Source organism: Typopeltis vanoorti, chromosome 18 (genome assembly GCF_054136105.1).
Source record: "Typopeltis vanoorti isolate ZY-2024b chromosome 18, IOZ_Tvanoo_1.0, whole genome shotgun sequence".
NCBI classification, from domain to species: domain Eukaryota; kingdom Metazoa; phylum Arthropoda; class Arachnida; order Uropygi; family Thelyphonidae; genus Typopeltis; species Typopeltis vanoorti.
This window is the reverse complement of record NC_143566.1, coordinates 41,619,060-41,646,705: the sequence shown is the minus strand read 5'-3', so window position 1 is coordinate 41,646,705 and position 27,646 is coordinate 41,619,060. Positions and strand designations below refer to the sequence as shown.

The 27,646-nt window shown below is 33.9% G+C and overlaps 1 protein-coding gene across 3 annotated transcripts in view; it reads left to right on the top strand.

Moving 5' to 3' along the window:
* LOC150096613 (uncharacterized) overlaps positions 1-27,646 on the top strand; it is a 157,016-nt gene that overhangs the window by 23,179 nt on the left and 106,191 nt on the right. For all 3 annotated transcript variants that reach the window (XM_090408559.1, XM_090408558.1, XM_090408560.1), the window contains exon 3: positions 2,810-2,906. In XM_090408559.1, the coding sequence (XP_090264685.1) occupies positions 2,810-2,906 (97 nt within the window). The remainder of the gene's footprint in view (positions 1-2,809; positions 2,907-27,646) is intronic.

Here is a 27,646-nt window from a genome sequence, read left to right as displayed (position 1 = left end):
AGACGCGCATTCGAAGTTGTTCATTCCAGTTTAAGAACTGGAATATCATCATATTCTCTTAATTATGAAGCACTGGCCAATGAAATGCAATGCCAAAGATCACACTAACATACATATATTTAAATTTTTATATAATGTAAACTTTTAAGTAATAAAACATTTGATTATAATGTAAACTTTGTATGTATTCATTTAACAAAAGAATTCAAAAAATTTGCTTGAAAAAATAGATGGTGCCCATCGCCCTACCGGTATTTTAGAATGTGCTCTAGGTAACAAAAAGGTTGGGAACCCCTGCTTTAGATCATTGTTTTCATCTAATTTCTTTAACAATTTGATAGCGATCTGATCAAGATCCAGTGTTTTACTTGCTTTCATTTGACCTATAGTGTATTCTATTTCTTCATATGTAATTGGTTCACCATTCATATTTTATATATCTGGTGTGTCCGTGTGATCAGACTCAAACAGTTCTTTTCCATATTCTTTCCATCTTTTTATGGTATCTTGTGTTTCTAGTAGATTTTTCCATTTTGACCTTTATACAAAGATTATGGTTGAAATTTTTATTTGTCAGAGCTTGGATTGACTTATACATTTCTTTAATGTTGTGTTTATTGTCCAATTCCGCTATTTAGCCACTTGTCTTTAGCCTTTCTGCATTCATTTTTATCATTTTACTGAGTATTTTATACTATTGTGTATTTTTCTTTTTTCGTCTTTCATTCATAAGTTCTAATATTGATTCTGTCATCCAGAATCAATCCAGAGTTTTTTCTTATTGTATTTATTTTTTGGAATAATCTCGTTGGCTGTCTCGTATATTGCACTTCTAAATTTTGACGATCTTTTTTCATGTTCCTCTGTGTTGCTAAGTATATTGTCTTCTGTTTTGTATCTTACATGATCTAATGTTTTCCTAATTTCTGAGTTAAACACGATTATGTTGTCAGGTATATTCAGAGTTGTCAAGTCTTTCAGTATGATTGTTTTTAGAAATGGTTTTTAGTTTTATCTTTAAAGTAGACACTCTACAACAGACCATAGGTTATGGTTTGAACCTATATCAGCACTTGGGTATGTTTTGATGTTGGTTATATTATTTTTGTATCTATTATTTATCATTATAAAATCTATTTGATTTCTAATAGAGTTATCAGGGTTTGTCCAAGTATGTGTATATTGTCTGCACTTATGTATTTATTATTTATTCGTATGATGATATAATGGCCATGAGGCCCCTTTTACTGGGAAGCCCAGCACCATCTCAATTCCCTCCAAATTTTATCTGGGCTCAGGACCACCATTGCTGATGAATCAGGCCTATGGCTGGGTCTTAAGTATTCCTGACTGTAATCCGTGTGTGTGTTCATGGGGACAGTTTGCCTGCTTGTGAGAGGAAAAACCCCAGATAAACTGGGGAGAAAAACCCTGCTGTCCATGCCCAGGACCAGCTAACTTGGCTATGGCTGAGAAAGATCCTTAAGCTCCTCACGTTAGCAACGAGAATCGAACCCAAGACACTCCTTTCCCAGGCATATGGTAGCAAAGTGCATAGCTACTCTGCTAACTGTGTGGACATTTTCTGCACTTTGGATGTTAAAAGAAAGTATTCATTATGCATAAGTTTTGAATGCAGAATTGTATCAATCTCTCAGCTCTTTCATTTTTTTTTGCCCAATCTAAATTTTCCAATAACCAGATTTTCTTCCCCTTCTCCAACCTTTGCATTCAAGTCACCCATCACTATGAGCATCTCATTTGATTTAACATGTTCTTTAGATTTTTGTAAGTTATTATAAAAAATCTTGTATTTCTTCATCATCGTGAGTCATCGTAGGGATGTAAACCTGAATAATTATGATGTTAAAAGCTTTGCTTGCACCTAATTTAATAACTATCATTCTTTCATTTATGGGCCACAGTCGCATTACAGATTTAAAGATGCCTTTCTCAATCATGAAACCCATTCCGTATTCATGCTTCTTTCCACCAGAATATACAAATGTAAAGCCATCTTTTTCTAGTTTTCCCATATTAGGCCATCTTGCTTCACTAATTCCCATCACATCAACTTTAAGTCTTTTCATTTCCTGTATAAGATTGTCAAAATTCTCTAGTTTATATAATGTTCTCACATTCCAAATTCCAATTTTCAAGACTCAGTTTCTTATTTTCAAACAAGGAATACCAGATGCCGATCTTCCTTTTGGATTGAAGTTGAAATCATCATGGAGTGCACTTGCTGTTATAGCTTTCGACATTGCAGGGGTTCCAACTTCCAAAGCATAGCTTGTAAGATATTTCCGTTTCTCCATGATCAACTATAGGATAGTAATGTGGTGAGGCCCCAATGATGAGCCCTTAATAAAGGTCAGAAACCGCACTGGGTAGTGGCCCTTCCCATAATGCATAGCATTATACATGACCGTAAGGATATGCATTATGGGATGTGCAAGTGAAATGAAGCCATTAGCCTCTATGTACTACTTGCTCAGTTGTGAAGTTACTTCAGTTGCAAACTTTGTTTACTTACACTCGGATAAAGGATTAAACCAAGAATATAATTTCTTGGCATCTTTAATTTATATTCTATTCTAGTATATCAATTGCAGTATTACTATATCATCTAGCCCATGACAAGAGTAATGACTTTATAAACATAGAGAAGTTCATTATGTTTTTATTTGTTATAGTATATTTCCTGCTTGATCAGTTTAGCATTGATGATTTAACAGTAAAGAGTTGGTAAAAGTTTTTAATTTATGTAATGTTCAGTAGATTATTTCTACATATATTTTCATGATAGGGAGCTGTGCATATCAGAAACTGGTTTATGCTAAATATAATTTAAGGCAGAAGAAAAGCATTGGAAGAAATGTAATAAATAAGAACATGCACAGAAGGTAAGAAATTTTGATACAAAAAAGATATTTGAATTCATAAAGAATTTTAAAATTTTACTCTTTGGATTTTTAATATTTTGACTTTCCAGTAGGAATATTGATGCTTCTATTAATATGAAATTGGTTTCTTTGAGTTGGAAGTTGTTTTAAGAAGCAATTTTTTTTTTTTTTATGTATTTTTTTTTTGTTAGAATGTAAGATGCCAAGTAACATTTGCAATCACATTTTATAGTAATTACAACCGCTGACTGATTAAAACATCGTTAAAAGATATTTTTATATATAATTTCAACTTTTCTATTAGGATTATCCTTCTATGGAATACATGTCATCATTTTCTAATTAATATCTTTGGTGAGTGTGAGTGAGTGAGGGGGGGGTACTAAATATTGTGACAATCGCATTTATTCAGGTGCCACCCCCATTCCAGAGGTAAGCAGCCACGATTTCCACTGTTGTCTTTTTCCTCTTCTTCCCAAGAATTTTCCTCTAATGATCACATTGGTCAGTCCTTCTCTTAAAGCATGTCTTAAGAATTTCATTTTCCTCTTTCTAATCTCATTGAGTAAGTCTCATTTTTGTTTGCTCTTTCAAGTACTTAATAATTTTTCTATCCTGTCTTTTTACATAGAATGTACATAGCCAGTGTTCTTCTTCTATGATCTCTTATGCATTTAAGCATCGAGATTTTGCCAAAATGATTTCCATGCTGTTCTGTCCAAGGCTTGTTTCCCTTCTTTCCTAATTTTTCTTTAATTTCTTTTTGCCACCCTTTCCTGGACCTGGGCCTTTTAATTATGTTTATTGTTCCTATTTTCTGGCTTTTATGTATAGTTTTTGCTATTCTTCCTTCTTCCACTTGAGTAAGATGTCCAAACCACCTCATTTGGGTTTGTGTTATGAATTGGTTCAGTGATGCAACTCGAACATAGCAAGTATCAGTCATATTCTTATATTTATTGACCTTTCTTTCTATTTAATATTTGTTTTAATTATGTTTTAGCCTCTTTTATGTTTGGGTTTTTATCCATTGCTTTATCTGTGATTATCATTCTCTCTCTCTCTCTCTCTCTCTCTCTCTCTCTCTCTCTCTGTGTGTGTGTGTGTGTGTGTGTGTGTGTGTGTGTGTGTGTGTGTGTGTGTGTGTGTGTGTTTAGCTCAAATTTATCACAGCTCTGTTAATTTCTCAACTGTACTTTGCAGGTCTTAATTTTCATTGATTAGTACTGTGTTATCTATATATATCTTACATTTCTCCCACTAATAATGATTCTTCTTTGTATTTTGATTCTCAATCAGATTCCTCTTTTTATATCCATTATGAAATTGTGTTGTTTATTTTTATTGTACATTGTTAATTCCAGTATATTTTATTATCCTTAAATCTTTTGAGTCCTGTCCAAGGTTTATAAGATTTCTTAATGAGAGAAAGTGACAAATGCTTTTATTAATATCCAAGAAGCAGAGGTAGACTTGTTTTTGTACTGTAGCAGATCTCTTTTGAATATCATTCTGAAGTTTAATATTGCACCGCTTCTGCTTTTTTCCATGTATGAATGCATGTTGTTCTTCAGCTATTTTATTTATTCAGTTTTATCATCTGTCCAGTATTATTTTAAACTATAATTTGAAGGCACTGATCATTAAGTTGACCGCTCTGTAAAGAACATCTCAGTAAGTTTTTTTTTTTTTTTGTATTGGAATGGTTATTGAAGCTTACATAGTTTTAGGCAAGATATCATATATCATAATCATCATCAAATTCCTGATATATATACCCTCAAGAGGTGTACAGGATATGATAGTACTACATGAAAAATTTACATCATTACTAACTTCCTATCTACAATTTTCCTCCAAATCATTCTGTTACCTATCAAGGTGCTCCAACATTGTCAGATCTTATATTTCTATCTTTTAAGGCACTTTTTATCGCATCAATTCACCCATATCTTGGTCTTCCTCTGGGTCTTTTTCCTGCAAACCTGACAGAGAACACTTGTTTTCTGGAGAGCTAATCTTTCCTCTCCCATTCTGTTTAATTGCCCATACCACCTGAGATTAGCTCTACTAACACATTCCTGGATGCTGACAGTGGCATGTTCTTTCCTAATATCCTCGTTTTTAATATGATATTGCCATTGATGCCATTCGTTCATGCCCCTAATCGTTCTCAAGACTCACATATGTGTTCTCTAGTCTTTGGTCAAGTGTTTTACTTTTCTCTCTTATTCCATATAAATTTATTCATTTGCTTCCTACCATACCAGCTTTGTTGATTATGTTGTCTATTTCCATATTTAATATACCATCTTCACTAAAAATCGTGCCTAAGTACCTGAAATGTTTTACTTGTTCTATAGGTTCTCCATTCACAGTGTAGTTGATATTTTCAATGTTTCTGCCTATTTTCATTGTCTTTGGCTTTTTAATGCTGACCTTCATACCATATCTATTACAACAGCTATTCAATTTAGTCAGAGAATCTTGTAGACTTGTAGCAGATTTATTTAGAAGTATAACATCATCCGCATAAAGCAAAGAGCTGACATTAACATCTCCAATTTTGATATCATGTTTAATACCACTTTCCTTCATAATGTGATCCATATAGATAATGAATAACAGAGTGGATAATGTACATCCCTGTCTCACACCCGATTTAACATTAAACCATCTTCCTGTACTTCCTTCAATTCTAACTGCTGACTTACAACTCAAATAAAGACTACGTATTGCTTGATATAATGCCCCATTGACACCATATAACTGTAGCGTATTGAATTGCTTCTCTCTTGGCACCTTGTCATATGCCTTTTCCAAATCGACAAAACTTACAGATCTCTGTTATATTCCCATGCTTTCTCGACTATTTGTCGTAAAGTGAAGATTTGATCCTGACAGCCTCTATTTGGCCTGAATCCAGCTTGTTCTTCACTAAGCTTTTCTTCCACAATTCTTCTCAACCATTTCTCAAGTATACTTGCATAGGTCTTGCCAGGAACACTCAGTAGAGAAATACCTCTGTAATTCTCACGAGCAGTTTTATTTCCCTTTTTATGTATGGGTAATATGAGAGCACTACTCCAATCAACTGGAATTCTTTCCTATGTCCAGGCCTTCTGAACTATGCAGTGCAGCCACTGTAAGACTTTTATACTTCCATACTTGAGCATTTCTGTTCTAATATCATCTACTCCTGCTGCCTTTCCATATTTCAGGCTTTTGATGGCTTTTTCAACTTCAAGTATGGATATGTATTCCTGACTGCATGCCTGGTCAGTGTTTTTTACCACTGTGCTGTCATCACTGCTTGTTTCATTTAGCAATTTTTCAAAGTAATTACTCCATACGTCAAGGATATCTTTTTTCTCCTGATTTCATGTCGACTTTATCATCTCTAATTCCTTTTACAGCACTCTTTCCTCCATTTCTAAGCTTCTTCAACAACCTCCAGAATATCGTGCTGCCTTCTTGATATTTATTTCCTATGTTCTTACCAAAATCCCGCCATGACTTTTGTTAGCTAGTTTTACAGAGTATTTAGCTTTTTTACATTTGTCTCTGTATTCTCTAAGACATAAGCTGACTTATTTGCCAGGAACTTTTGATATGCTTTCTTCTTTTCTTTCACTGCCTCTTTAACTTCCTGTGTCCACCATGGAGTTCTGATTTTTCTCTCCTTACAGACAACCTCACCACATGCCGCTCTGGCTGATTCAATCAATGTTTTCTTCAGGGTTTGTCACTGAATCTCCAAAGTTTGATTCCTGTTCTCAAACTCTTTCATTTTTTCTTAAATAATGTTTGGATATTTTAGTCTACAGTTCACATCTGAGAGCTGCTCAACTTTTATTCGCTTTAAACCTTTCTTACATTTTCTTTTCAATGTAAAACTCAATTTTATCCTGTTCAAGACTAAATAGTGATCGCTTCCAATTTCAAATCCTCTGTACACTCTAGTGTCCAGGGAGAAAACATCACTATCAACAATAACATAATCAATGAGACTTTTCTTATTCCTTGTCTCTTCTCTCCATGTGAATTTGTGCACATTTTTATGTTGGAACATGGTATTAGTAATAACCAGTCCATGTCCTGAGCAGAAATCCAACATGGTATTTGCCATTATTATTAGATGTGCTCTTTTCTCCAAATTTTCCCAAAATATTTTTGTATGTCTGACAATCATTTCCTACTCCACTATTCGGTCACCACTATTCTGTTGATCTGGTACTTATCTAGTTCCTCAGCTAGCTCCATTTCTTTGCCATTCAGGCTTCTTATGTTGATAGCACTGATCTTGAACTCTGGTGATATTGAGTTGGGGTGGGTTTTAGGATTTGTTCCAGTAGCTGACTTTTTGCTGTTTGCCCTGGTTCCCTGTCGAAAACAACAGGGACCTTGTTTAACCAAGCAACGCCCCAGCTGGCATGAGATTCTGTCATGTTGTACCATCATTTTTTATTTTGGTTTAAGCCAATAAAGAATACAATTTGGTTGGCTAAATTCTAAATTGCCATCCCATCCTCGTTTGTTCAGTATCCAGATAGATAGCATGTCGCTGGCAATATGTGTAATGTGTGCGAAGCACACAGGCGCCAGAATAGTAAAGGCACCAAAGATTTCAGGCGAGGATGAAATACTTAAAAAAAATATTATTCATTAATGATATCAAAATAAATTACATTTTTGTTTAAATTTTAATTATATATTATAGATTTGTCTTAAACAAATTATTTATGATCACTTATTTGTTATTATTCCTTAAGATCTTATTTTATTCTGATCCTGGGTCTAACAAGTAGTTTAGCTTAAACAAGTAAAAACCTGAACTTGTGTGAGTTGACTGTTTACAGGATGACGTGAGTTTGAATTTGTTTGTTTAATCTTGTTCATACTCACATTTGCTCTAAACATATATAAGAAAATCTGCTGCAGTTTTTAACTTTATTCTATATTATTATTATTATTATTACTACTACTACTTGATGACACCTCCAGGGAGTTCAAAGACTCCGAGGGAGGGCATCTACTTTACAGTTCTATCTCCACCACCCACAATCCACCAATTACAATGAACCACAACTACACTAATGCCATCTACCGCCCACCACTGCCACTAGTATTTTCACAGACAATCACAAACATCCAAACCCAGGACGGGATTCGAACCCACAGTGTTTTGGCTGAAGAGCGGATACGCTAACCACTCGGCCAACCAGGCCGGCCTATATTCTGCTGTTATCAGCAGAATATAGGCAACATCTTGCAATGTACCTGAATCGTCATGAGAAAAATTTAAATCATTTGAACAATTACATAAAACAGACAGAATTAATTACATCCTTAAAAAATAAAACTTGTATTGATCATTTGCAACAAACAGTTTTAGATAATGAAAGGAAATGGTATGAAGTTATAAAAAGAATAATTTTTGTAGTACAGTTTTAAGCAAACAAAATCTAGCTCTTCGTGGTAAAAGTGATAAACTTTACGATCGCAACAATGGCAATTTTTTAAAATGCATTGAGATGTTAGAAAAGTTTGATCCTTTTATATCAGAACACGCGCGAAGTGTAGCTAATGATCCTGACTTTAAAAATATGCCCTCCTATTTAGGAGATAAAATTCAAAATGAAATTCTCACTTTATTGGCATCAAATATTAAAAATAACGTTTTTATAAAGTGTTTTTTTTTTATTGGGTGGAGGGGTATAGAGGCACCAACTAAAGTTTTGCACACAGGTGCCGGACACTACTGGCGCACCTCTGCAGGTAGATACCTAACAGGGTGCACCACGAGAAGGTGAGGATTGAACATTAGGTCAGAAGCCCTGATCGGTTCTCTGCATTCCTTTAAAGGCTATGTGACAGTTATATATAGCTCTGACCCTTAAGTACCCCGATATCATATATTAAATTAAAATTTTTTGTTGACTGGATGATACCCTTATTTGCAGGTGAAATGTTAAAAAAATTAAAGATATCCTTAGCTCCTAAAATTTTTGTCATTTCATCTGACCATGCTTTGGACACCTGTCACAAAATAGACTGGAAGAAAGCCACTTGACTACACTGTAGCAGGTATGAGAGATTATTCCTGGAATCAGCCTCAGCTGTAAAAAGACTCCCCAAACCTCAACAAATTTGGATGCATGAGACTGCCCCAAATATGGGAAGATTGCATTCTTAGAACAATCTATGAAAAAACCCCAACAGCCAAGCCTGCTATCCAATTTATTCCACTAGGTGGCACCTTTTAAGACTCGAGGACCAACTTCAGTTGTTGTTGTCTTCAGACATATTTGTTTAGTGCTAGTGCCTGTGTGCACATATCATTATTTTTATGTTCCCTGGAGATGGTAATGTAACATTACCGAAATATAGGAAGTATTGATTAGTTTTTTTAATTAATATTATAGTATACGTTGTCTTTCCCTAAAAAATCTGACAGTCAATTCATTTGTTACTAAACATGGAGCTGAATGCTTTATTTTTAACTCTTTAGTGATATTCTTACTCCATAAGGACTGAAGGGCCATCTATTTCATTCTCATTATTTGTTTTTAGGTGTCCCTTTTGTCATAATATTGGTCTTTAATACATTTCTCTAAATATAGTCTCTTTGAATAATGCATTCCTTTTTAATTGATTTGTCTTTGTTCCTTTTTTTCTGTTTTGTAAGTTCTTTATCTTGTATTTTGTGAAATCATGGTGACTGTTTAAGTCTTTCATTTCTTGATATATGCCATTCATGGATATTTTCTTTACCTCCCTACCTTTTGAATTATTTATTTAATGTTCTGTATACTTAGATCTTTTCTCTCTCTCTTTAAATTAACTCTCTATTTTTATCAGTCCATTCTTTTCTTTTCCCTGAATCTTTAATTTAAATTATCTATTTTTCTTAATGTAAAAAATTGAACAAGTTAACTTTTTTTTTTTTTTTTTGTTAACTTCAATTTTATTTCTATTGTGACTACTAATCGGTTATGATTTGAATTACAGTGGGAATTATCTTACTGAATTTCTAAACCTGTTTTTAGTCATTACGAAATCAGCTTGATTCTTTGTCAAGTCCCTAGTGTTCTTTCACATGTAGAGTTATCCTGGCTTATTTTTGAACCAAGTTTTGGTGGGTCAGTCATCTACTTTGTCAGTTTTTATCTCATTCATTTCTTTCTCCTACTCCAATATTTTTTATTATATTTTTGTATATATTAATAATGATTTTCCTTGTTTTTCTACTTCCTGTATCTTTTCATGCAGCCTTCCAATTTCATCATCTGGGTGGTACGAGGTAGAAATCATTGTTCCCTCTAATTTTTGCCAGCTCATGTGAGCATGAAAAACATTTTGTGCACAAGTTTCCATTCTCAGACTCAGTCTTAGAAATATTACTATTGTAATATTTCTCACATTAATGTTGCTCTTTTTTCATCTAGTTTATAGTGACGAGATTATCCACGGACCAATGCTGGACACGTTCCATTAGTTGCATAACTTTTGTTTCCTGCTTTGCAGGTTTGCCTTCCTCCAAGGACCAATGCTGGACACGTTTCACTAGTTGCATAACTTTTATTTCCTGCTTTGCAGGTTTGCCTTCCTTCCAGGCATATATTCTAAAATTGGAATATAATAAATTTAGTTTAATTTTTTAGTTTCAGAATTTAGTTTCAAATCTAAAATTGCTGTATTTCTTCTTATCCTAACAGAAACATAATCATACCTTTTCAATAAAATATTCTGCTTTTATTCTTGTTATTATTACTAATTAATAATATTGTTACTGCTAAACTATCAAGAAATTTTTATTTAAATTCTCAATAATGGATGCAAAAGTAAATATCCCAAAAAAACTTATTTATTTTATTTATACAATGAATAGATATTTATTAAAAGCAACTTTTATTTAAATTCTTAATAATATATGCAAAAGTAAATATCACACAAAACTTATTTATCGTATATAATGAATATCTATTAAAACTCTCCAAATGAACAATTTAAACATATTTTTTAGAAGAATGGATTCTTTTTAATAATTCATCATCCTCTGATATTTCACTCATAAAATCTTCACAGGAATCAACCATATTATATTTCACAATAAGAATGGCCTTTATTGTCTCAAGTTTTATTTGTGTTTTCTCTGCAGTCCATAATTTATTCACAACTGAAAATACTCTTTCTGTAACAGCATTTGTCCCAGGTAAGCAAAGGGCAAATTTCACTGTTTTTTTTTTTTTTTTTTATTACCATAAGGCACCTTTTGTTTCTCAAAAAATGCAAATATCTCAACCCATCTATCTCCTGTAGGAGTTTTTTCTCCTTCCATTCTTCAATTTTTGAATCAGTTATATACTTCTTTAAACAAGAAACCTCATCAAAAAGGTTATTTTCATATATTCCATGATTTTTTCCAAAATTAGACAACAATGCCTCAAAATCATGCCATGATATCCTACTTTTAAGGTTCACCCATTTAAATGTCTTAACTTCCAGGAACTGGGATGACCACATGTCCAAATATTCCAAGCAGTTACTGTAGAAAGTTTTAACATGAGAAATAAACACTTTTTTTTTATGCTTCCCTCATTTTCTGAAATTCTTAAATTCTTATTTCTTCTTCTTATCTTCTTAAATCTCTGCATTTTGCTTTTAGCATATCAAGTTCCTCTGAGACTTCCGTTATTGTACAATCATTTCCTTCAATGTTTCTGACTACTGCCTCAAATACTGATGCCTGACTATGAAGAAATGTTAACCACAACCTGAGAGGTATTATCATTGAAAAGGAGTTCAATTATTCTTGAACACTTATCAAGGGATAAGAAATATGACTTCAATGGACTATATAATTTCAGAATCCTCTCAGTCATATGCATTAAAGCTAGCCATCTAGTTTTACTGTAGCCTAGTATTCTGTGATATTCAACTTCTGCTTCTTCACAGAGTTCTTTCAAAGATTCTACTCTGACAGTGTAAATGTAAAAATGGCTTAAATTTTTGTTACAATAGACTCTATGTCTAGTGGTAAAAGATCAGCAGCAGTTTGAATGGCATTGTGAACTATATGAGCTGCACAACCTACTCCAATAATATTTTGCTTTTAACTTCTGTTCAATATAGCAAAGACATTGTTAATACCCTTTCTAGCTACACCACCAAAATTGGTATTTGCATTATCAGCACAATATGCAACAACCTTCTTAGATAAATTGTTTTTTTCAAGAACAGTTAAGATATAATTGCTGATAAGCTCTGCAGTTTCCCCAGGTAGGGACACAAAATCAGTAATCTTATTCTCCACACCACTTTTTGAATCAAAATAACGAATGATAGTAGGAAAAAGTTTTACATCTTCATGGTTTGATGCATCAGAAAACACATATAAAGTTTATATTTTGTAATTCCTTACCAAGCTCTTTCAATGCATGTGGTGCTAATACATTCTTGATGATAGCTTCTGCTTTTGTCCTTGCACATGTGAATTTGCTGTCGAATAATTTGCGGATCAGTTTGAATGTATAGTCCATGGATAATGATAATAATAACATTTATTACGGGCTAACTGGTAATTAATTTACGGAATTGACAACGTATATAAAGTAAATAAATTAAAGATAACTTTAATGAATCACTTCTATATTTCGGCAATGTCACATTGCCATCTTCGGGAACATAAAGATATGGTATGTGCACTAAGGAACTAACAAAGCAAATGAGGAAGAAAATAAGAACTAATTTTGTTCCTAAAGTCCTAATGGTGCCCTCTTGCGGGCTAATTTGGTAGTCTTGGCAGTTGGGCTGAAGTTCTCAAAATGAAAGTCTCCCAAATTTGGGGCAGTTTCATGCACCCAAATTTGTTGAGGTTAGGAACGTTTTTTAGAGCTGCTGAAGATTCTTTGAATAGTCTTTCGTATTTAAACTTGCTGCGATGGATTATTTTTGTCTTCTTCCAACGAATTTTATGGTGGGTATCTAAGGCATGGTCTGCCAGTCCAGAGCGGCTGTAATGGTGAAAACGGATGTAGTCTTGGTGTTCTGAAATCCTGATATTTGTTGTTCTGCCTGTTTGGCCAAAGTAGGACAATTTGCAGCTGCAAGGGACCTGGTATACACCAGGTAGGTCTAGGGGAAGTGGTTGGTCTTTGGTAGAGCGGATAAGGGATGCCAACTTTTTATATGGTCTGTCTGTAACAGGAAGTAAGGTCATATTTTTTGCGGATATTAGTTATTTTTTCAGAGGTGCCCTGGATGTAGGGGATAGTGATAGACTTGGTGTAGTCTTTATTGTGGAGGGGGGGAGGGGGGTTGTGGTTTACAGGTTTTAGTATTTTTTGGATTTTTTTGGGGTTGTAGCCATTGGCTAAGAAAGTGTTGAGGATGTGGTTTAGTTCCATAGTCAGGGCCTTGTCATCTGAGAAGATTATGATCTGAGATTTATGATCAGATCTATGATCTGAGCAGATTAGGATCTCAGATCTGAGCAATACTACTAGAATTTATTACGGGCATTATCCCAGTTACAGTTTGTTACAGATGGTTGTGAATTGCACAGTAAAAATAGGTAATAGTTGTTTTACAAAACAGAATACAAATTACATGCATTAAACATATGCTATGTAAATTATAGTAGTAAAAACAAAACATAAAACATTGGTATTACATAAATTTAGATTACATTGATTGACGATGATAATTTTTTCAACTTTAAAAAGTTTGGCATATAATCAAAAAATAATTTTACATGAAAAAGTTCCTCTGAATAAACAACTAATGTATGTTCGTAGTTTACTCTTTCTGTTAAGGTGAATAAAATATTTCAAATGCTGTACGTTTTGCTGTACACATACTAATGCTGTACAGGACTGGTAAATGCTGTGCATCTGGTCACATAAATCTAGCTACAACCTGTAAAATTACAAGAACTAAATTAATTTGTTTAAATTCACATAGCTACAAAAATCCATCACCATTTGCATGAGTTCAAGTGACTGTACTGTCTAGACCAGTGGTTCTTAACCTTTTCAAAGTTACAGAACACTTTTGATTATAAGAAAAATTGGGGAACACCAAAAGCATGAGAGTCATAAAGCTAACAATAAAAATATCAGCTTTTGCAGATTTCAGCAATATCAGGTCTAATATGTGATATAGCTACCCTCATATCTCTCTTTGTCTATAACAGTAAGTCTTTCACTCTTTTTAGTTTTTATATTGGTTAATATTGAGAACCAAGCTCACACAAATATGATATTGAAAACTGTAACAAAATTTTCAGTGCCCTTGTGGAGAGAGCTGGGCATTTGGCTTAGACAAAAATCCAAAATTCCTCAAGAGTTATTTCAGAGAATTTCATTTTTAGAGCACGATCCATTGACAAGATAACTGATTGTTCTTCTTCTTGTAATGAAAATTCACAACTCGATGTATTAACTTTGCCAAATGGATTTTGTATCCAGTCATAACTGTGTGTATTTAAGGAAGGAAAGTAACTTTAAATCTTTTCTTCCAATATTGTTATGTTATAACAGAAATAATTCCCTCGACAATTTTTCAGAGTAGCCAATTACACTCAGAACTGTGTCATGTGACATCTTTCACCAGCAGAACACAAGTGTTCCTGGGAACACCGGTTAAGAACCACTGGTCTAGACAGTAGACACTAAAGTAATATTCTGCTGCAACTTTCTGATGTCAGCATCAGTTTGTCCACATGGTGCAGGTTAAAAGTAACTAATTAGAGTGTATTAAGTTTGAATATGTTAGAGTGACATTGGAGTAAAGAAATTGGGGAAATTACTAAATAAAATAAGTGGCAAATATGATTTATTTTATAATTTTTGTTTATATTACGTTAAAAAATTATTGCCTATAAGTTACAAATTCTGAAAAGAAAAATATGTAAGCATAGTTACTATGGGTGTGTGTGTGCTCCCTTTTTTGAATGGTGTGCACACTCATAGCTGAGAAGAAACATTGGTAGAGACATATATTTGTGGTATGAGGTCATCCCAAAATAATTTAATTTTTAGCATTAAGTTTTGAAAGAATATAAAAGATAAATCACTTGCTAATTTCATTAAGTTATATATTCTCCATTTGAATCATTAACACTCTTCCAATGTTGTGAAAGCTTCATAATGCCATTTCTGTAGAATTCAAGAGGCTTGGTGCAATGAAGTCACATAGGTTCAAATTTTAGTGCCTCTAATGTGTCATATTGTTTTTCATTAATGAAATGTTGCAAACTTCGAAATAAGTCATAATCTGAAGGGGCAGGATTGGGAGAATACGGAGGATGTGGAAGCTTTTCCCAGCCAAATTTCTCAATCTTGGTACAGGTGATTCTCTCACTGTTGAGGGTGTGCGTTATCATGGTGAAAAACAACACCCTTTCGATTGACCAGGGAACACCTCTTTTCTTTCAGTTTTTCATTCAATCAATCGAGTTGTTCACAGTTTACTTCACCTGTGATTGTTTGGTTTTGTGGCAAGAGTTTAAAGTGTATAATACCAGCCACATCCCACCAAAAACGCTTAACAAAATCTTCTGAGGGTGAAAGTCTTGTTTCGGCTGAGGTTTAGCCTGTTCCCCCGAATGAATCCACTGTACAGGAATGTAAAGTGCCTTCAGCACTTTACATTCCTGTACAGTATCCACTTTTCGTTACTGGTGATTACATGACTCATAAACAGAGATTGGACCTCTTGAGAATGAAGAGTAGTGCAGATGTTGATGTGCTCTCTTCCAATGTTATTCGTCAGTTCTGAGGAACCCACTTGCTGAGCTTAGACACTACTCCAAGTTCTTGCAAATGGCGATGGATGTTGATGATGATGATGAATTAAGATCTTTTGCTAAATCTTCTAAACGTTACATTGGCATTTCTTGCAATAGCAGCTTCCAACATATCAGTATCGAGAGAGAGAGAGAGAGAGAGAGAGAGACAGGGCACCCAGAGCAAGGGGAGTCTTTCAAACTAAAGTCTCCTTGACAAAATTTTTGGAACCATCGTTGACACTTTTGTACATTCAAAACATTATCACTATATACTTCTTGCACATTTTTACAATATTACAGCATTGTTGCCTTTTTTGAACTCATAAAGCATGATGTGCTGTTCAATGACCTCCATAGTAATAAAGGGTTATTTAAACAGTAACTTATGTTTGATGTTCTTGCAGGTTGGAATTCCTTAGAATGAGGCTGCCTCAGCTTAGCAGTACTTATAAAGCTTTAAAAATTCATGTTTAGACAAGCTGAGACATGGTTGAACAAGTGCAGTATAAAAAACATTACTTTTAGGATGACCTGATATGCATAAACTGATTGGTGTGGCTTTCCACTTAATTGTAATAATTCTGTCTGAAGTAGGCCACTAGCCTTTTAAAGATTTTAAAGTTGTCCATTAATATTTTTATTCCATTTCTATGCTTTCTTTCACCTGAATAAACTAAAGTGTAGGTGCTAGTCTTTATCTTTTCAGATCCTCTCTATTCAACCACACTCATTTCAAGGATAATGATGTTCATTTTTTTTCATTTGGTTAATATTTTATTTTTTCTCTTTGTGAAATAAACTTCTTGCATTCCATGTTGCTATACACGGTCTACTTTCTATGTTTTCAAAGTGACATCAGATGCTTAAGGTCTCAAAGGGTTTACTTGTCATTCATCTTTTACTTTTGAAAGTAATCCTAGCTGCTTCTTTCTTGTAGTTTGAAAGAAATAAGATCCTGAATTCAAATTCAAATTGAAATAGTGAATTCATATAAATATCTAATGACAAATCATTACAAACAACTATAAACTTTCAGCTAAAATAACAGCAGGATGGGAAGTTTTACAGAGAACCATTACAGAGATATTTAAAAGCAATTTATCTAACTGCATAAAAAGAAAGATCTACAACCAGTGTGTACTCCAACAATGACCTGGTAGTGAAACATGGAGTCTGACTAAAACTACACAAAGAAACTTGGAAAGAGCCAAGGTTATTCCCAGTTAGATAAAAAGAATAATACTTAGATAAGCAAGCAAGCATTGGACATTGCCTTAGTAATAAAAGACAACAAATGGTGCTGGGCAGGACATGTGATGAGAATGTCTGACAGATGAATAAAGAGAACAACAGAATAGACATCAAGAACTGGTTATCAGAAACCCAGTAGACCAGTGGTAAGATGGGATCATGAGATAACAAGATGTTATGGATATTTATGGTGGAGAGATGCACAGGACTGACTAAAATGGAAGAAGCATGGAGAGGCATTTGTCCAGCAGTGGACTGAAGAAAGCTGTTTATGATGATGAAGTCCTGACCTGTTTTGTATTTCACTTTTCCTTTAGGAATACTACCACAATACTCTTGGAATAATATGTGATGGATTTGCTGGTCCAGGTACATTCATCATGGAGAATGTGCATATAAGACTAACAAATTGTTCTCATACAGCCTTGAGGAGAACCCTTGTCCCTTGCTACACTGCCCTCACTGCTGTTTTGTTCTTCTGAGCAATTGTCTGCCATTTCTGCCAATGTAATCTTTACCAGTTTTAATTTAACCATTTTTAGGGTTCTTTATGGGCTTTTTTTTTGGCTACTGTAGCAGCTGAATGTCTATAAAGTCTTCACTATACTTCCATTGCCCATTCTCCATGATGAATGTATTCAACTGGGAAAGGTTGACAGTCTATTTGTCTCATCCCCGATTTGATCAGTGTTTGTATTCAATATTTCAAAGCACTCCTAATTTCTTCAATGTACTAATCTCTTGCTTTGCATCTAGGTACCATTCTTGCTATTGGCACTTATTTTACTCATATTTTGTTTTTCTGTTGAAGTGATTATACCATCTTAGATTAGCTGTTCATACATCCTTGGATATTAATTTGAAGTTGTTGAAAATTTTTACAGTTGCTTATAAATTAAAGATGCCAAGAAATTATATTGTTTAATCCTTAATTCAAGTGTAAGAAAACAGTTTACACATGGAGTATTTTCATGACTAGGCTACTTGTAAACTGAGGCTAATGACTTCACATTCATTTCCTTCGTATCCCATTATTCCAAACACACATCCCCTTCAGGTGTATATAATGCGAACCAAGTGAAAATACTTTCAACATCTAGCTCTAATCCGAAGTATTTTAATAATAAAGCGGTACACCTTTTCGCTAACTGTATATGGAAAATATACGACTTCTGCATTAATTCAACCTTGGTTTCTCTTCTGGCTCTGGCTCTCACTGATGAGACAAGTCTGGGTGTTGGCTCTTCCCATAATGCATAGCATTATACAAAACAGACGTGCTTTGCATTATGGGATACTAAGGTAATTAATGTGAAATCAATTAGCTTCTATATACAAGTAGACTAGCATGTGAACATATTCACCAGCAAACTTTGTTTGCTTACACTTGGATAAAGGATTGAACAAGAATATAATTTCTTGGAATCTTCAATTTAATTTCAAGCTTTTTTTTATTTTCATCTTCATTTTTAATATAGTCCTGCCATTGATGCCATTTTTGTTTACACATAGTGATATTAATCAGAATTCTTATATCGCTGATCTTCAGTCATGGAACAGCTGTTTTATTTCTAATCCAACTGTCCAATTCCTATGCTAAAACTGGTTTGAGCACCTCTTGTATATTGTTAGTTTGATCTAAATCAGACAAAGCTGATTTCTTTTGTCCATATAAATGTATTCAACTGATTTTCTGTACTAGTGTTACTTGTTCTATTATTAGTTTTCATATTTAGTTTATCTCCATTAAAATGTGCCTAAATAACCAAAAATGTGTAATAACTGTTCTGTAGATTCACAGCATACTTAGAATGCAGATGTATAGGACTTAAGTAATAGGCTGATATTCCTCTTAATTTTTGTACATTATTGGTACCACCATACAAGAAAACTTCATAGAACACAAAAGCACTATGTGATTTTTTAACAATACTTGTGACATAATGATTAGAAATATATACACGTTTGCACAAGAATAATGTTTAATTTGCCAAATATTTCGGTCTGAATATTACAGACCATCTTTTAGTAGCTACATAGGAATAGTTTTAAAAAACAAAGTGGAATACAAACAATTGATCATTCACACATAGAACGAGCCGCGTGATGTCATATCGCTAAGTATTAGAAGAGTAAACATTTTTAAAGTCATAATTAAAGATATTAATTCACAAATTCATATAATAATCTTAAATAACATTAGACTAATATAGGAAATTTACAAAAAAAAAAAAAATGTGTTATCTTGATTAAACTTTCCCAATTTTTTGATATAGATATACAGTCATTACGATTCAAGTTAGGACATTGAAGTAAAGCCTCCACACTTTCTTTAAATAAACGTTCAAATTTGTAGCAACATCTGTGTAGGAGGAGAGTCTTGGACCAAAGGATGTTGTGGCTTGTTTCTAATCCATGCCGAGCTAATCCAAGAGCATCAATCATCTATTCAACACAACAAACCTGAGAAATCTGGATTAGCTCAGCATGGATTAGAAACAAGCCACAACATCCTTTTGTCCAAGACTCTCTTCCTACACAGATGTCGCTACAAATTTGAATGTTTATTTAAAGAAAGTGTGGAGGCCTTACTTCAATATCCTAACTTGAATGGTAATGACTGTATATCTATATCAAAAAATTGGGAAAGTTTAATCAGGATAACACATTTTTTTTTTTTTTTTTTTTTTGTAAATTTCCTATATTAGTCTAATGTTATTTAAGATTATTATATGAATTTCTGAATTAATATCTTTAATTATGACTTTAAAAATGTTTACTCTTCTAATACTTAGCGATATGACATCACGCGGCTCGTTCTATGTGTGAATAATCAATTGTTCGTATTCCACTTTGTTTTTTAAAACTATTCCTATGTAGCTACTAAAGATGGTCTGTAATATTCAGACCGAAATATTTGGCAAATTAAACATTATTCTTGTGCAAACGTGTATATATTTCTAAAGCACTATATTCCATTAAAAAAAAAGCCGAAGTAGTTTCCTAACATTGGTACCCACTTTGACTATATATAAGGCAGTCTGGAACTGGACTGAAGGTGATCTTTCTAAAATGCAATATTCCAAATTTTGTAAAGTAATGCAACCATATGTATTGAGATGTGGAAAATAAGTTGCTCAGACAACTTCTGTGTAGTATTATAGCTTCTTGTAGTCTCTTAGTCCTAACTTGCCATAATGAAGGCAGATTATATATATCATGTTCCTTATTGTGACTGTTAACATTTCTTCCTTTCAGTTTCCAATAACTAGTGCATCAGTCTGCCTAATATTACTGTGAATTTTTTTTAATTCAAAGAAAGATTAGGAAGATTTTTTCACTATTAACTCGGCATCAAATATTTGTTTTGGTAACCTTTCTACTCCCATTCAATTAAAATAGCCATATCATCTTAAATTAGTTATGCTTGTACGTTCGTGAATGATGACTATGTTTAAGTTCCTTTCTTATATCTTTATTTTTAATATGATTTTCTCTTAATGTCATCTGTTCACTTTCATAATTTTTCTTTCATTTCTGTGGTCTCTACTCTTTCATTAACTTATTTCCTTTGAATAATTATTTTTATGGGGGTTTTTGGTAGCTTTAAACATGTGAACAGCATTCTGTGGTAAAATGAAGTTGAAATTTGTGCAGTGTAATTATTTGTTCTAAAAGAGAAGTAATATTGTAAGAAAAGGATAATGTGGCAGGAATACTATGTGCATAAGAATGATGTCTGCTATGAAAATTATAAGCAGCAGGCCAGAAGAGTCTTTCATTTTTCTGTGGTCTCTACTCTTTCATTAACTTATTTCCTTTGAATAATTATTTTTATGGGGGTTTTTGGTAGCTTTAAACATGTGAACAGCATTCTGTGGTAAAATGAAGTTGAAATTTGTGCAGTGTAATTATTTGTTCTAAAAGAGAAGTAATATTGTAAGAAAAGGATAATGTGGCAGGAATACTATGTGCATAAGAATGATGTCTGCTATGAAAATTATAAGCAGCAGGCCAGAAGAGTCGCAACTGTTGTACGGAAAGCTAAGTCTAAGAATAAAAAGAAACTGGATCTGCAAGCTAAAGATAACCCCAAAGAATTCTTTCAATATGCTGCCAGTAAAAGAAAGAATAACCCTACTGAATGCAGATGGTGTTGAGGGTGACAGATGCAGAAGAGATTGTTCAATTAATGAGTGTCCATTTTGCCAAAAGCTATCAACCTGGTGTATGCAACATTGAGCTCACTGCGACCTCTTCACTGGATGAAGAAACTCAGGTGTATGAGGAGGGTGTATTTACATTTGTTGTAGAAACTGAATGAGAATTCAGCAATAGGGACTGATGGGATATCATCATGGGTGCTAAAAGAGTGTTCAGCTGAACTGACTATTCCTTTAGCTAGGCTAAAGGAATAGTCAGTTCAGCTGAACACTCTTTTAGCAGAACAGAAACTAGCTTCTAGTTTCTGTTCTGTTATAATTTGAGTCTCAGAACAGGGAAGATTCTGCAGGAGTGGAAAGAATGTTGTATGGTAATCCAATTGCACAAGAGTGGTGCAAAGATTGAGGTATCCAACTATCGACCAATCAATATCTCAGGAGTGGTGGTGAAGATTTTTAAAAAGTTGGTTAGGGCTTGCATTCAGAAATGAATTTACTAAGGGAAGATCATGTTTTAGTATCACTCTAACATTTGATAATAATATTACCATTGAGCTAGACAAGGGGAATGCATACATCATGGTTTTGCTAAAGCTTTTGACAGAATACAGCATAGAAGATTGTTGCATAAATTAGAGAATATGGGTTTGGATTTTACAATATTAGTGTGGATAAGAGGATAGCTGACTGACAAATCAAAAGGTTGTATATGGGGAATGTGAGTCTCCAAAATTTAAGGTAACTGGTGTACCACAAGGATCAGTCCTTGGTCCACTGTTATTCAATCTGTACATCAGTGACACTGGGAAGGATTTGATGTGCAACATAGAGCTATTTGCTGATAATGCAAAGATAGGTAGGGTACAACTGCATTCCTGATATGCAGTACTTGTAGAATGATTTGAATAGGCTGGAATTCTGGGCATAAAATGGATGTCAGTAAATGTAAAGTCATGCACTTTGGCGTGATTAGATATCCAATGTCGTATTATAGGGATTATGCTAGAAGAAACTGATGAGGCTAGGGATCTTGGAGTGTTAGTAGATAGGAAGTTGAAGTTCAGGGGCCATTCATCAAAGATTGCAAATACGACTCAAAAGTTAATTGCAAAGCTGAAATGAACTTTGACACATAAAGATGTTATTTTTCCTCTTACAAGACCTTGATAAGACTGCACTTGGACTATTGTACACAGGTCTGGTCTTCTAGTTTCTGTTGTGATTCTGATAGTGGAGAGAGAGTGTGTGCAAAGGCGAATGATAAAAATGATATCAGGATTGTGGAATACTGATTATGAAGATAGATTGAGAATTTATAGACTGCAGATACTGGCAAACAGAAGAAAGAAGGGTGATGTGATTGAGACTTACAAACTTCTGAAAGGGTCATACAGGATTTCAGTTGATGGAATTTTTTATTTTATGGAGGACATCGTTGGAAGCTGAGAATGAATGCTGCTAAGAAGGGGTGAGATCTAGATTTTTCTCTCCTGGAATGATGCATGTTTGAAATGGATTGCCACTGAATGTTGTGTGTGCAAGTAGTGTGAATGAATTCAAGAACAGGTATGATAGCTGGTGTGTATATAGTATGTGGCCTCGCTCAATGAGTCCTTGACTTCTTGTAGGTCTCTCTTAATAATAATAATACTTGAGTGAAACTAGAACGAGGTTTTTTTCAGATTTTTAGATAGCTATAGATGTGATGTCTTTACCAGAAAATAGTGAAAGTTAATGAGAGGTTGGGGGTGGAATAGCTATTCTTCTTTTTCGAGACCAGAAGAATATTGTGCATAAAGAAAGACAAAGCGATCCTCTTTGTGTGAGAAATAAGATAGTGATAAGGATTTTTTTTTTTTTTTTTTTGGCAATTTCTTTAGTATGCATTTGTTGATTGTATTTAATGGAAGTCTCTAGAATAGTTTATTATTAACCAAGTTACCATGGATGCGAAGTGCATATTAAAATTGTAATACCATTGACATTACATTGAAATATATAATGGATACGAAGCATATGAGGATGCGTATTTGATCCATAATGGCCGGCAAGGTTGTAAATAAGATGGCAATTTTATAGTTTTGCTGAAAAGAAACTTTCCTTAGCCTAATTTATTTTTAGTTAAAAGATATTAAATTGAAGTGTTAAGCAAATCTGTCATAAACATTCTTCTGTATGCTTCATTGTAATTCACTTGTTTATTAGAAGAAATTTACTAGAACTATTGCAACATACTTGCATAAAATGAGACAATCAAATTTGTAGGTGAACTGAGTATAAAAACTTGTCATAACTGAACATGCAGAATAGTATTTCAACAGCTCAGTAAATCTATGAAAAGCCTAAGGTCTATATGGTTAAAGATATGCAATATATGGGAATCTTTGAAAAAGTGCTTAAATCTCTACAGGTTCATGAACAGTGGCGGCCCGTACATAAGCACTGCGACACTGCAGCACCCCCAAAGAAAAATGAAAAATTTAAATTTTGTTTGTGTTTATAAATAATAACAATGCTTACAACATTATATAAATCCAATATAACATGTTAAAGGTTACAGCTTATGTTTCGATTGATTGAATAGTTAGAAATACACTTTTATTAATACAGACCAGTATTTTACAAATAAACATTTATTAAAACCTACCAGTTTCGCCAGCAAACTCTCTGGCTTTTTCAAGGTATTACGGAGATATGAAAGTAAATGCAAATTAAAAGGAACATAAAAAACGTTGTAAACCAAACTAGTATCTATGGTTACACGTTTCGCGTGACAAAGATGGCTTATTGTTCTTATTCATTATCATGCATGCGTGTTTGTTGTAGACTTGTAATGTGATTACTGGCTAGCTGTAGTTCAGATTGACTGAGAGAGAGGATCAAGTTTTTCCATGAACTGTTGAGAATTATACCCTGATTTCTGTTGAGGTTTCTGCCGGTTATTAGTACTATTGTGGCTTCCTTAAAAACACGATGCCTGTAGTCGTCATCGAGATATGGCATGGAGCTGTTTTGCCAATCTATCGTGTGGTTAGACGTGCAGAAATGATGTGCTAAGCCGGAAGAAATGCTTCTGTTGTGGTTTACATCACCAACATGTTCTTTTTGTCTAATTTCTAAACTTCGTGAAGTTTGTCCAATGTAAGCAAGACCACAGGAGCAGGGAATGTAATATACTCCTGGATATTTGTAGAACGGAACTTTATCTTTTGGAGATCCTAAAACTTGTCTGATGTTGGTGGTTGGTTTGAAGACCACTCTGATGTTGTTGGCTCTTAGTATTCTTGCTATTTGATAAGAAATTGACTTGATGAAAGGTATCACTACAGTAGAAACGTGCTGACGGTGGGATTCTTCTTGTCTGGGGTTGTCATTGTATAGATATTTTTTGATGATGTTTTGAGGGTATCCATTTTGTGATAATGTGTTGGCTATTAGTGAGAGTTCATTCTGTGTATCCTCCTCTTCTGATATAAACTTTTTGGCTCTATGTTTCAACATGTAGATAATACTCAGTTTGTGTGACTTGTGATGATTTGAAGTATAGTGAAGATATCTTCCAGTATCTGTGGGCTTTCTGTAAATGGATAATTTGACACTGTTAGGTTGTTTTTTTATCAAAATATCTAAAAAATGCAGTTGGTTGTTGTTTTCTACTTCCAGAGTGAATTTTATCTTGCTATGTATTGAGTTGATTTTATCCACAAACGATTTAAGGTTGTCTAAGCTGTCTTGCCATATGATGAATATATCATCCACATATCTCCACCATGTAGATGGTTTCGGAGAGATTGCAGAGAGAATTTCTTTTTCAAGTTTTTCCATGAAAAGGTCTGCACAAGATGGTGATAGTGGGCTTCCCATTGCTAGGCCTTCTAATTGTTGGTATATGGTGTTGTTAACTTTGAAGAAATTAGATTGAAAGGCAGTGTCTAAACATCTGTGTGATGTCTAGAGGAGAGAGGTCTTGGATGATGTTTATTACCTCGTCTACTGGAACATTGGTGAAAAGGGATACAACATCTAGGCTGGCTAGCATGTTGTTGCAGGGAATTTATCACAAATCCTTAAACGTTGCAGGGAATTCTCCATAATTCCTAAGTTCCTTATAATCAGAGGTCATATCAACTCTATATCAGCCAAAAAAATTTATCTACGCACTTCATTAGCGCTTGTTAGAGAAAGGATACAACACACGAGATAAGAACTTAATAAAAGTGATAGTAATTGCCGCAAGTTATTTGATGAAATTTCCAACAACGTAGAATACACCATATGGAATCAACTAGACCAAATGATACAACGCAATTACGAAAAAACTTTCAAACTTTATAAGGATAAACAAATTAGGAAATTCAACGAACTTTACAAGAAAAAATATCGGACACAAAACAACCTCCCGGATGACAAAGTGATTTTCAATTTGTCAAATCATAACCTCACAAGAAATGAATCTGATATTTTAAAAAAAAGGTTTTAATTTCGCGATTACACCCAAAAACATTCCTAAAATGGATTTTATGTGTGGAATTGAAAAAGGCCTATATCGACTACCAAAAAACGTTGCAGACACTATTAGATTCAAAAGTACAATAATCCTAGCCAAAGCAAAACAACCTGTTCTCAACATGTCTCCTTATGAAAGAAAGGCAATTCTCAACTTGAAGAAAAATAAAGATATCATTATTACAAAAGCTGATAAAGGAAATTCTACAGTTATCCTCAACTCTAAAGATTATTATGATAAGTTAAACGTATTGCTATCAGACACCTCAACTTATAAAATCCTAGACAGAGACTGCACAATTAAAAATCATAATGAAACAAACAAACTAATCAGAAATTGTAACAATTGGCCAGAAGAAGTGAAGAGAACACTAAAATCCTCACATCCTATCACCCCAAGACTATATGGAACACCTAAAATACATAAACAGGATATACCTCTCCGTCCAATAGTTGATGGAAGATCATCACCAACCTACTTTTTGGCAAAACATCTTGCAAACTTATTAAATAATAAAATACGATCATCAGAATCCTATATCAAGAATAGTCAACATTTTGTAAATAAACTCCAAGCCATTACGATTGCACCAACTGACATGCTAGCCAGCCTAGATGTTGTATCCCTTTTCACCAATGTTCCAGTAGACGAGGTAATAAACATCATCCAAGACCTCTTTCCTCTAGACATCACACAGATGTTTAGACACAGCCTTCAATCTAATTTCTTCAAAGTTAACAACACCATATACCAACAATTAGAAGGCCTAGCAATGGGAAGCCCACTATCACCATCTTGTGCAGACCTTTTCATGGAAAAACTTGAAAAAGAAATTCTCTCTGCAATCTCTCCGAAACCATCTACATGGTAGAGATGTGTGGATGATATATTCATCATATGGCAAGACAGCTTAGACAACCTTAAATCGTTTGTGGATAAAATCAACTCAATACATAGCAAGATAAAATTCACTCTGGAAGTAGAAAACAACAACCAACTACATTTTTTAATATTTTGATAAAAAAAACAACCTAACAGTGTCAAATTATTCATTTACAGAAAGCCCACAGATACTGGAAGATATCTTCACTATACTTCAAACCATCACAAGTCACACAAACTGAGTATTATCCACATGTTGAAACATAGAGCCAAAAAGTTTATATCAGAAGAGGAGGATACACAGAATGAACTCTCACTAATAGCCAACACATTATCACAAAATGGATACCCTCAAAACATCATCAAAAAATATCTATACAATGACAACCCCAGACAAGAAGAATCCCACCGTCAGCACGTTTCTACTGTAGTGATACCTTTCATCAAGTCAATTTCTTATCAAATAGCAAGAATACTAAGAGCCAACAACATCAGAGTGGTCTTCAAACCAACCACCAACATCAGACAAGTTTTAGGATCTCCAAAAGATAAAGTTCCGTTCTACAAATATCCAGGAGTATATTACATTCCCTGCTCCTGTGGTCTTGCCTACATTGGACAAACTTCACGAAGTTTAGAAATTAGACAAAAAGAACATGTTGGTGATGTAAACCACAACAGAAGCATTTCTTCCGGCTTAGCACATCATTTCTGCACGTCTAACCACACGATAGATTGGCAAAACAGCTCCATGCCATATCTCGATGATGACTACAGGCATCGTGTTTTTAAGGAAGCCACAATAGTACTAATAACCGGCGGAAACCTCAACAGAAATCAGGGTATAATTCTCAACAGTTCGTGGAAAAACTTGATCCTCTCTCTCAGTCAATCTGAACTACAGCTAGCCAGTAATCACATTACAAGTCTACAACAAACACGCATGCGTGATAATGAATAAGAACAATAAGCCATCTTTGTCACGCGAAACGTGTAACCATAAATACTAGTTTGGTTTACAACGTTTTTTATGTTCCTTTTAATTTGCATTTACTTTCATATCTCCGTAATACCTTGAAAAAGCCAGACAGTTTGCTGGCAAAACTGGTAGGTTTTAATAAATGTTTATTTGTAAAATACTGGT